This window comes from Myotis daubentonii, chromosome 2 (assembly GCF_963259705.1).
Source record: "Myotis daubentonii chromosome 2, mMyoDau2.1, whole genome shotgun sequence".
Classification (NCBI taxonomy): domain Eukaryota; kingdom Metazoa; phylum Chordata; class Mammalia; order Chiroptera; family Vespertilionidae; genus Myotis; species Myotis daubentonii.
The window spans coordinates 112,789,967-112,801,986 of record NC_081841.1 but is presented as its reverse complement, the minus strand read 5'-3'; the positions used below and the strand labels follow the sequence as shown (position 1 = coordinate 112,801,986).

At 49.9% G+C, this 12,020-nt stretch overlaps 1 protein-coding gene across 25 annotated transcripts in view; it reads left to right on the top strand.

Moving 5' to 3' along the window:
• MICAL3 (microtubule associated monooxygenase, calponin and LIM domain containing 3) overlaps positions 1-12,020 on the top strand; it is a 279,395-nt gene that overhangs the window by 229,723 nt on the left and 37,652 nt on the right. For all 25 annotated transcript variants that reach the window (XM_059684295.1, XM_059684298.1, XM_059684293.1 and 22 more), the window contains 4 exons: positions 152-298; positions 713-795; positions 2,033-3,866; positions 4,387-4,481. In XM_059684295.1, coding sequence (XP_059540278.1) covers positions 152-298; positions 713-795; positions 2,033-3,866; positions 4,387-4,481 — 2,159 coding nt within the window. The remainder of the gene's footprint in view (positions 1-151; positions 299-712; positions 796-2,032; positions 3,867-4,386; positions 4,482-12,020) is intronic.

The window sequence follows — 12,020 nt, the reverse complement described above, 5'->3', positions numbered from 1 at the left end:
TATCAGAAACTGGGTGAGGACCAGCAAGCAGGGCCCCAACTGGGGAACAGAGCCTGGTCCAGGCTACAGTCGTCATTCTGTTCTCCAAGGAAGGCAGGAGACTGGAAAGGAGCAGGCCTCACTCAGGTTCCGTGTTCTTTCCCTTTGCCAGATCAGCACTGGTCTGATGACAGCCCATCAGATGCTGAAACAGAGTTTTGCAAGCAGCACCAAGAGGTGGTAGAAGCGGAGCTGGAGCTGAACGTCTCAGAAAACCAGGACGAACGACCCCCTGCCACTCTACAGCATAACAAGAGAGGTAAGTCTACTGTCACAGGAGAAGCCATTCCCAGAATTCCTGCTGAGAGCCACTTGAGGACTAGTGGCACCACAGGCAGAGCGGGCACACATCATACCAGCCTCGGATAATGGCCTCCTCCCCCTGTGCACAGGCCCTGCACGTGGCTTTACCAACAGCCCCTTTCTGTGTGTTATTTGGAACTATGAAAGGGTAGCAGATACAGCTCAAATCTTTTTGTCACAGACCATACACATGACACAAGCAGAGGTTGCATACGGGACGCCCTGGGGAAGCACATTCCCTTTTTTCTTCTTTCCATCTCTGCAGGTGGCTAACCAATGGTTCAACCCCACCGCAGAGCTGGCTAGAAGAGGCACCCTCAGTGGGAATGGGAGTTTTTCTTCTTGTCAATCCTTTGTCTCTTCTTTTTAGCTCCCTCCCAAGTCTCCAGTCCCACCTGGTCCCCTTCGGAACAAGCTGTTCTGTTCTCTCCTGCCCACAGCCCCATGGGAGAGGTAAGAGTGTGAGCCCCTTTTTTTGACTTCTTGTGCTAAGTGGGGTTGTTGAAAACAGGAATGGGGTTCCAGCTCAGTTCTCGCCTGTGGGGACAAGGTAGCATCTCCCTCACCCTGTTCTGCACCAACTCCAAACCTGGGTCATCCCATTATTGTATCATACTTTGTCTTGTCCACATATCATACCATTTCAAAAATAAGTTTTAAGTTAAAGCAAGAATATATGTGAAATCATTGGTTCAATATGACAGATGCATTATTTCTTAATATTCTGTTAAAATGAGCTATGAATTTTAATTTTATTTTTTCAATTTTTTTTTATTGATTTCAGAAAGGAAGGGAGAGGAAGAGAAAGATAAAAATATCAATATTGAGAGAGATTCATTGATCAGCTGCCTCCTGCACACCCCCTATTGGGGATCGAGCCCACAACCAGGGCATGTGCCCTGACCAGGAATCAAACCATGACCTCCTGGTCCATAAGTTGATGCTCAACCACTGGCTGGGCTAAACTATGAATTTTAAAATTAAAAATACTTACCCAGATTACCAGTGGTATGTGAACCACAGACTAAAGAATGCTATATAAACACATTGTAATAATATGTCCCATGGAACATGTTTTAGAAAATACTTTCTGGAGAAAAGATCAGGGAGGGAAGTCCAAACTGAAGATTGGGTCTGCTTGCTCTGATCTTTGAGATTCTAAGAAGCGAGATGAATTTGGTGATTTCACGTCCGAGATGGAGGAGCTTTACTGAGACAAGTGATGGGAGGACAAGGCATAAGGATACATGCAGGAATATCTGGATCTTTGAGCTTCCTGGGGAGGACAGTTTATAATACAGACTGTAAAAAAAAATAGATGTTTTTAATCTTCTTACCATGTTGGCCACTATGTTCGTACTTCAGAGATCTTGGAGCCCTTGAAGAGTGAGAGCTGAATTCATTAGTGTCCTCTGACCAGCACTCACTTCAGTGCACATAGAATATAGGATGTCTTTGAGGTGAGCCAAACCCTGAAAACTGAGTCTGTTCAACCAAGGAAGTGGTTCTAAAAATTACAGAAAGTGAGAAAGGTTCTCCTGAGCAATTTGATTAATAGCTTAAAGGATGGAGAGAGGAATTTATTTCAGCAAGCACAGGCTCTTTGAGAGAGAAAGCTCCCTAAGGGGTCTTTGCTGATCATTAAGTCCCTGCCCTCTAAACAGCTTCCATCTATCTTCTTTTTCTGTAGGGGGCCCGGATTCCACTCCCCTCTGAGGCTATCAAAGTGAAATTGCCCAAGGAGCGCCTTTTCCCAGAGCTTTTGGTTTCCAAAGTAAAGTTCAAAGCAGAAGTTCCCACTGATCAGAAAGCTGTGCACTCTCCCATCCAGTCCCAGCCAGGAGCTCTGCTGGAAGCCAGGACACATAACTCTCCAGTTAGTTCACAGGGCCTGTCCCCATTGGCCACTTCCACCATCACCCCCACTCAGCACCCCATTTGCTCCCAGCCTAAACCTTCCTGTGAGGCCACCATTCCATCCCCCACGAAGTCCCCCATATGCTTCCAGCCTGTTCCAGCGAAAACATCAACCCCCCTCACCCCCCTCCACGTGAAGAACCAAGGGGATACCAAGGACAGACTGGGCAGCCCTCTTGCTATGGACGAGGCCCTGAAGCCGAACGACTTGGTGGCAGAGTTCTGGATGAAGAGCGCTGAAATTCGCCGCAGCCTGGGGCTCACACCCGTGGATCGGAGCAAGGGGCCCCAGCACAGCTTCCCCTCACCTGCCTTTAAGCCATTGTCCCTCAAATCCTATTCAGTTGAGAAGTCTCCTCAGGATGAGGGGCTCCATCTTCTAAAACCTCCATCTAAGAGACTGGCAAAGTCAGATAGTGACCAGCCCTCTCTGCCAACCCCCAAGTCCCCATCTGCCAGAGAGCTAAAAAGCTCACATGCGGAGCGGAGAGACCTGTCCAGCAGTTCTGGGCTGGGCCTTCATGGGAGCTCCTCCAACATGAAGACCTTGGGCAGCCAGAGCTTCAGTACCTCAGACTCCACCATGCTTACTCCACCCTCAAGCCCGCCTCCGCCCCCACCCCAGGACGAGGAGCCCGCGACTCTTCAAAGGGAGCCATATCAGATATATGGGCAGAAGGAAACCAAGCCCAAGGCCTCCGTAATCCCACCCCCCACACCTGCCACCTTTATGCGGCCCCCCCGAGAGCCTGCCCAGCTGCCCTGGGAAGAGGTACGGAAGTCATTTGTAGAGAGTGTGGCTGAGATCCCCTTTGCTGATGACGTGGAGGATACATATGATGACAAGACCGAGGACTCAAATCTGCAGAAGTTCTTCACACCCCCTTCCTGCTGGCCCCTCTCTGACAAGGCCCTCCCCACACCCCTAGCCAAGGAGAATGTCAGGTTACTTACTCTAGAGAGCGGGGTCCAACTGCAGAAGAGGGGGCTACCTGTAGTCTCTCCAGAAGCCAAGGAGCTGGCTGAAGAGCGCATGCGAGCCAGAGAGAAGTCTATAAAGAGCCAGGTGTTGAGAGATGCCATGGCCAAACAGCTGAGTCGGATGAAGGAGATGGAAATTGGGGCTGAGACCTCCAGTCCCCCAGGAGGCACCTGCCACAAAGCCTCCTCAATGCCCTCTAAAGGCAAAGCCTTTGGCCTTGAATCCCCTAAACACCCGGTGCACAAAGGCCCTGAGGAGCCCACCTTGAAGCACAAAAACACTAGTGAGGAATTCCTCTCCCCCACATTGAACTCAGGGGCCCCAGATGGTTCAGTCACTTCATCCGAGGGCTCTAGTGGGAAGAGCAAGAAGAGATCGTCACTCTTCTCCCCCCGTAGAAACAAGGAGAGAAAATCTAAAGGTGAGGGCCGGCCCCTGGAGAAACACAGCCCAGATCTCCTGGAGGAAGCAGCCGCCAAGCCCAGATCCTTGTGGAAGTCAGTCTTCTCAGGGTATAAGAAGGACAAGAAGAAGAAGGGTGACAACAAGTCCTGTTCCAGCACCCCTTCCAGTGGTGCCACTGTGGCCTCTAGCAAGCACAGGATGTCTCCAATAGTGAAAGCAGGTACATCAGCACCAAGGGACCCCTCCTGGGGCAGAGCATAAGGTGTGCGTTCTTCAGTCATTTGGTTCTTCTCAAAAGGTCCCTTCCCCATGCCACTCCCCCAAGGGTTCTTAGAGCTGTGCTAACAGGGTAGGGAGAAGAAAACTGAACCATGGGTTCACAGAACATACTCCACTTAATAGGATAATTCTAAAAAACAGCCTGAAGCTGGTTAAGGGAGACAGGAGGTTTATGCACTTCCTAAAGTCTCATCAACCTAACGGAGGGCAATGCTGCTGGGAGTTCCAGGCAGTCTCTTTGGGCACCATCTATTCAGTGTTGGTCCATCCTGTCTGAACAGGTGTAAGCATCCAAGTTCCTGGCTCCCCAATATGGGAAAAGAGTCACTCAAACTAGAAAGAAAACAAATCTCCACCCCACTCCCCCAGGCTATTCTTATGAATGTAGAAATCAGGAAAGCACCGTGGTACTTATGGACTGGTCACAGTCTTCACTCTGCCTCTTCTTTCCATCCCCACAGAGCTGCAGCTGCGGGACCAGCTGAGTTTCTCCGAGGACTCTGACCTCTCCAGCGACGACATCCTCGAGAGGGTCTCCCAGAAGTCCAAGCGAGAGGTACGCAGGCCTGGTCAGCAGTAGGGCTTCAGAGGGGTTGGGAATCTCGACTCCTATCCTCTGTTGAGTGTTGGTCTTTGATGAGGTGGAGGAAAGGAAAGCAAATCTCAAAGCAGGGGTGGATATGAGCTCCCAGCAGACACATACAAATCCTGAGCCTTGCTCAGGGGTCCAAGGAGAAGACACAGAAGGGACCTATCTCAGGCTTTTTCAGTGAGCAGCTAGGGGTTATTGGCTTCTATGGCAAGAGTTCCTGAGTTGAGTTCTGGTGAAGACAGACATTTCATGCCCAAAGATTCATTCTGTCTTTAGGAAGCAGCCCAGTGTTGTCCATTCATTCTTTTGTCCTCAGAAATCCCACGTGGAGTAGCACCCACCAGTGCCCAGAGTGACAGGAAAAGAGTTGTTTGTTCCCAGGATCCAGCTAAGGCTTGGATGGGGAGCCTTCCTACTGCATCTCCATTGTCTAGCCGTGGGCACACACTTACCCTCCTGTCTAAGGTGAAGGTCCAGCTACATTCAGCTCCCTTTTTTTAATGAAAAACTTCCTCAGAACATTCTGTACCTTCTTTACAAGGCTTCCCAAGGCTTAAATTTGAGTCTTCCCTCTCCATTAACTTCCAGGGAGGCCATGGCTGGTCTGTGTCCAGTTCTCTCCTCCTGGCTTGATCTAGTTCCTCATTTAATAACTTTGCAAATCAGAGGAAACCCATCTTTTAGTTCTCATCTCATTCTTGAGTTGTTCGTCCCCACTGGGCCATGCCAGCTCTGTATCTGTTCATTCTCCTAGAAGGACACCTAGAATGGGGTTTGATTGACTCATGAGTCAGGCCTCCCATCCCACCCCAGCCATCAGCAGAGCTTCCCCATGTCTCAGCCAGGCCACACTGGGTTATGGTTGGGATCTTGTATCCAATTCCCTGCAGAGACCTGGCATCAGGTTCTCCCTGCTATAGTTCCCACACAGTAGCTTTAGTACTAAACTGAGAAATTCTTCTGGGTATGTGAGTGGGTTCTTAAACACTGCCTTAGGGGTCCTCCTGAAGGGGTTCTGTCAAGAAGGAGAATACCGCTGAAACCGGTTTGGCTCAGTGGATGGAGCATCGGCCTGCGGACTGAAAGGTCCCAGGTTCGATTCCGGTCAAAGGCATGTACCTGGGTTGCGGGCACATCCCCAGTAGGAGATGTGCAGGAGGCGGCTGATCGATGTTTCTCTCTCATCAATGTTTCTAACTCTCTATCTCTCTCCCTTCCTCTCTGTAAAAAACCAATAAAATATATTAAAAAAAAAAAAAAAGGAAGGAGAATAGTGGTCCAAGGTTCACTTTGCTTCAGTGCAGACATTTAGCCAGTTGGTCAAAAACTTCCATCTGTGGTTGCTTTTGTGGTCAGGTCTCTCCACCATTTCTCTATTGATTAATGAAACCTCCTAGCAAAATGCTGAGGGCCAGACTACCCAAGCTGGCTATGACAAGGCCGTCATCTGGGTAACATATCTCACTGACCACACCTCTCCCTGGATCTCGAAGGCCTGGGGCATACAAGGAGCTCCTCCCCATCAGCGTAAATGACAGGTCATGGACCCCACTCCTAGAATCCAAGCACTTCACGCTCCACATGCTCCCCACAGAGATGGGCCTTTTGCTGGAGGCTGTGAGGGATACTAATGTCCTGACTCCCACTGCAGTGTGCAGTCAGGCTGAGCAGGAGCAACGCACTGTGTATTTTTAAGAATAGAAGCTAAAGGAAAAGGGATTGAGAAGTACAGATTGATAGTTACTGAATAGTCACGGGCATGTAAAATATAGCATAGGAAACATAGTTAATCCTATCTAATAAAAGAGAAACATCGTAATTAGCGTACGACCACTACCCTTCCCATTGGCTATTCAGGGCGATATGCAAATTAACTGTCAGCCAAGATGGCAGCCGGCAGCCAGGCAGCTTGAAACTAACATGAGGCTTGCTTGCTTCAGTGACGGAGGAAACCAACGTTCCCCGCCTGCCTTGCCGGCCTCTGAGCCTGCAGTTTGAAACATTGTAACAAGTATAGAAGCTAAACAAACCCCAGAAACCTGCTTTCAGCGAGCCGGGATCTCAGAGCTGGAGTTGATACATTGCTTCGATTACAGAACACAAACAAACCAGATACCTGCTTTCAGCAGCCGAGGCCTCAGAGCTGGAGCCAAGCCGCAGAGCTAAAGCTGGCCCAGAATTAAAAAAAAAGAAAAAAAGGAGCGGTTGGGAGCTTCAGTCACACACCAGCCTGAAAACAGCCCTCAGCCCCTCACCCAGACTGGCCAGGAACCCCAGTGGGGACCCCCACCCTGAAGGGTGTGTGACCAGCTACAAACAGCCATCATCCCCTCACCCAGACTGGCCAGGCACCCCAGTGGGGACCTCCACCCTGATCCAGGACACCCTTCAGGGCAAACCAGCCAGCACCCACCCGTGCACCAGGCCTCTACCCTATATAGTAAAAGGGTAATATGCCTCCCAGCACCGGGATCAGCGGAGCCGAGAGGCCTCCCGGCACCGGGATCAGCGTGACGGGGCAGCGCCCAAACCCCCTGATCACCCTGTGGCTCTGTGTGTGACGGGGCGGGGCCACAACCTCCCTATCCACCCTGCTCTGTTCGTGACAGGGGAAGGCGCCCCAACCCCCTGATCAGCCCTGCTCTGTGCCTGATAGGGGGGAGCTCCCCAACCCCCTGATTGCCCTGCGGCTCTGTGTGTGACAGGGTGCGGTGCCCCAACCCCCTGATCGGCCCTGCTCTGTGTGTGACAGGATGCGGCGCCCCAACCCCCCCCCACACACACACACACTCGCACACACGGGCCCTGCTCTGTGTGTGACGGGGTAGAGCGATAACCTCCCCATCGGCCCTGCTCTGTGTGTGACAGGGTGCGGTGCCCCAACCCCCTGATCGGCCCTGCTCTGTGTGTGACAGGGGGCGGTGCCCCAACTCCCCTATCGGCCCTACTCTGTGAGTGACGGGGGGAGCTCCCCAACCCCCTGATGGGCCCTGCTCTGTGTGTGACAGGGGGGAGCTCCCCAACCCCCTGATGGGCTCTGCTCTGTGTGTGACAGGGGGGAGCTCCCCAACCCCCTGATCGACCCTGCTCTGTGCGTGACAGGGTACGGAGCCCCAACCCCCTGATTGGCCCTGCTCTGTGCGTGACGGGGTGGCGCCGCAACCTCGCCATCGACCCTCCCTTGAGTGTGACAGGGGGCAGTGCCCCAACCCCCCAATCAGCCCTACCCTGAGCGTGACTGAGGGTGGCATCGCATCCTCCCAATCCGCCCTGCTCTGTACATAAAAGGGGGCGGTGCCCCAACTCCCCAGTCGGCCCTGCTCTGAGCCCGACCAGGGGCTGCACCTAGGGATTGGGCCTGCCCTCTGCCACCCGGGAGCAGGCCTAAGCCAGCAGGTCATTATCTCCCGAGGGGTCCCAGACTGCAAGAGGGCACAGGCCCGGCTGAGGGACCCCCTCTTCCCCCCGAGTGCACAAATTTTTGTGCACCGGGCCTCTAGTAATATTATAATAGCTATGTATGGTGCCAGGTGGTTAAAGGAAATATCAAGGGGAATACTTCGTAAATTATACAATTGTCTAATAACCACTGTGCTATACACCTGAAACTAATACTAAATAATCTATATATATAAAAGCCAAGTGGCCCGAATAGCAGAAGACCAGTTGCTATGATGCACACTGCAGCAGCCAACCAGCCCAATGAGGGCCCCGATCAGCCCCCCAACCCCGTGTGGCCCCTCCCCCCAGCTGCCCCTGCCCCTGATCGGCACCCCCACGGCCAACTTCCCATGCCTCACCCCCCCCCCCCCCCGGCCGGCCCCATCTCCTATCCCCCCCAATCGGGATCAGGGTTGGCCGACCTCCCATAGCCCCCCTCCTCAGCCAGCCCAGCCACGATCAGGCCCCCCACCTCTTGGTGTATGGGCTGATGCTCCAACCAACTGAGCCACCCAGCCAGGACTAGGCCCCCCACCTCAATTGGGGGGTGGAGTCGGCCAGCCAACCTCCCGCATCCCCTCCCCCCTGCCAGCCCAGCCCCAATCGGCCCCCTTGGGGCAGGCCAGCTGGACCCCACTCATGCACAAGTTTATGCACCAGGCCTCTAATATTAAATGTAAACTGTAATTGAAAAGAAAAGAATAGAAGCTAAATCAGGAAAACAAACCTAAACAAAAAGCAATGAAGGACACTTTGGAAATTTAAGGAATTGATCTTAGAAGATATGCACTGATACATAATATTGGCACATCAATGCTAAATTCTTTTTTTTTTCTATTTTTTTGAAAGGGTGTTCTTTTTATTTTTATTTTTTTTTTTAAATAAAATTTAATTAAATCTTTATTGTTCAGATTATTACATTTGTTCCTCTTTTTTCCCCCCATAACTCCCCTCCTCCCAGTTCCCCCCTCCCACCCTCCGCCCTCACTCCCCACCCACTGTCCTCTTCCATAGGTGCACGATTTTTGTCCAGTCTCTTTCCGCATCTCCCACACCCCTTTCCCCCCCAAGAATAGTCAGTCCATTCCCTTTCTATGTCCCTGATTCTATTATGATCACCAGATTATTTATTCACTTGATTCTTAGGTTCACTTGTTGATAGATGCATATTTGTTGTTCATAATTTGTATCTTTACCTTTTTCTTCTTCTTCCTCTTCTTAAAGGATACCTTTCAGCATCTCATATAATCCTGGTTTGGTGGTGATGAACTCCTTTAGCTTTTCCTTATCTGTGAAGCTCTTTATCTGACCTTCCATTCTGAATGATAGCTTTGCTGGATAAAGTAATCTTGGTTGTAGGTTCTTGGTATTCATCACTTTGAATATTTCTTGCCATTCCCTTCTGGCCTGCAAAGTTTCTGTTGAGAAATCAGCTGACAGTCGTATGGGTATTCCCTTGTAGGTAACTGAGTTTCTTTCTCTTGCTGCTTTTAAGATTCTCTCTTTGTCTTTTGCTCTTGGCATTTTAATTATGATGTGTCTTGGTGTGGTCCTCTTTGGATTCCTTTTGTTTGGGGTTCTCTGCGCTTCCTGGACCTGTAAGTCTATTTCTTTCACCAGGTGGGGGAAGTTTTCTGTCATTATTTCTTCAAATAGGTTTTCAATATCTTGGTCTCTCTCATCTTCTGGCACCCCTATAATTCTGATGTTGGTACGCTTGAAGCTGTCCCAGAGGCTCCTTACACTATCTTCGTATTTTCGGATTCTTTTTTCATTTTGCTTTTCCAGTTGGGTGTTTTTTGCTTCTTCGCGTTTTGAATCTTTGACTTGATTCTTGCGCTCCTCTGGTCTGCTGTTGGGTGTCTGTATAATATTCTTAATTTCAGTCAGTGTATGCTTAATTTCTAGTTGGTTCTTTATCACAACATCAAGGGTCTCATTAGATTTCTTGAGGATCTCACTACATTTATCGGCGGTCTCACCAGTCTTTTCGAGGGCCTTACTAAGTTTATCGGCAGCTTCTAGACAGTTCTTGAGAGACCTTAAAAGTGTGGTTTTGGCCGGAACCGGTTTGGCTCAGTGGATAGAGCGTCGGCCTGCGGACTGAAAGGTCCCAGGTTCGATTCCGGTCAAGGGCATGTACCTGGGTTGCGGGCACATCCCCAGTAGGAGATGTGCAGGAGGCAGCTGATCGATGTTTCTCTCTCATCGATGTTTCTAACTCTCTATCTCTCTCCCTTCCTCTCTGTAAAAAATCAATAAAATATATTTTTTAAAAAAAAGTGTGGTTTTGAGCTCTATATCACCCATTTCTGACATTTGCGTCCTGTTTCTTTGTCTCCGCATTTTTTTATCTTTTCTTGGTGCACCCCCTAGTGGTCTTTGTGTGCAATCTTGTAGTTAAGCCTTGATTGTTGTCGGTAATACCAGGGGTGATTTGACCTCCAGGCTAACTGGCTATGAGAGTCAGCTGTGTCTGCAGTGGGAGAGCTTGTGTGCTGGATCTCTAGGGCGGTGCTAATCTAGCCTTTGCCTGAGGCTATCCGGCAAATGGTTCTGTGCAGGGCTTGGGCGGGGCGGGTCCCCGGGGGTCTACAGGGCGGGCGGAGCGAGCAGTTATGGCTGCTCTCAGTTCCGTCCCTAGGGGCTCTGCCTCTCGGAGTCCCAGCAACTGCTGCAAACCTCAGAGAGAAAGCTGCCTTCGAGTTCTGACCAAAGCCAGACAGTCCCGCTTCTCCTGTTTGAGTCTGGGTTCCCAGAGACTCGCCCGGATCTGGAGCTCAGAGTCTGAAACTCCCTCCCGATTGAAAACAACAACCGCGTCCTCCGCCGCCAGCCCGCTCCACGCGCGCACTCCGCACCTGAGTATTTCACTTCAGCACTGCGCCTCCTCTGAGTCTGGGTATGATATTCTCTTTCCTCCTAGTTGTAGAATTTCCACTCAGCCAGCCTTCCTGTGGTTCTGGATGATGTCTGTTCTGTCCTTTAGTTATATCTCTGAAGTGGTTGTTCGAGGCAGGAATCTCCGGCGTTAACCTATGCCGCCATCTTGGTTTCTCCAATGCTAAATTCTTGAAAGCTATTAAAGCACTGTAGTCATTTAGGAAAATGTCCCTGTTCTTAGGACGTACGTGTTAAAATTTTAAGGGATGAAGGATCTTGATATCTACAACTGAGTCAGAAAAAAAGATAATATATAAAGCTTATATCTATCAAGTGTGTGCAAAATTACTTAGCAAATCTAGGTGAAGGTATTCATTCTTCTCCTCTTTCAACTTTTCTGTAAGTTTGAAAATTTTCAGAGTAAGAAGTGAGGAGAGCGTGGGGGCACCTGAAGTGAGAATGGGGTTTGATTGACTCACGAGGGAGCCTCTTGCTGACAGTGCCCCTGGACCAGCAAAGGTGGGGAAGTGGTTCCCCTTACATCACAGACCCACCCCTGAGTGAGGCAGCTATGAAACAAGTGCCTGAATTTTGTTTCTTTTTTTTAAAAAAAATAACATATTTTATTGATTTTTTTTTTACAGAAAGGAAGGGAAAGGGATAGAGAGTTAGAAACATTGATGAGAGAGAAACATCAACCAGCTGCCTCCTCCACATTCCCTACTGGGGATGTGCCCACAACCAAGGTATATGCCCTTGACCAGAATCGAACCTGGGACCCTTTGGTCCGCAGGCCGAGGCTCTATCCACTGAGCCAAACCAGTTAAGGCATGGTTCATTTTTAAAAAACAAAAGTAAGTTATTTTTATTTAAAATGTTTATATAGAAAATTTAAGATAATACACTTTTTTTTAAATTTACCTTGTAGCCTTACCAAGAGATAATTCATGTTTACCTCTTTTCTTTGCCTCAGTCTGACTAAATACAACCACAGTGGCCTCTTCTTGAGTGCTTTGGCCCAGCCGAGAGCATGAGCATTTGCTTTCTAACGGACCCTGTCCCAGTTCGCTGCAAAAGCATTGCTCTGTGGCTGATCCGCACTCTTGGCACATCACAGATATGTCATGATTTTATGTCTCTGTCACTGCCTCTACCAAGGTAGTACTCCCTCCCCTCCAA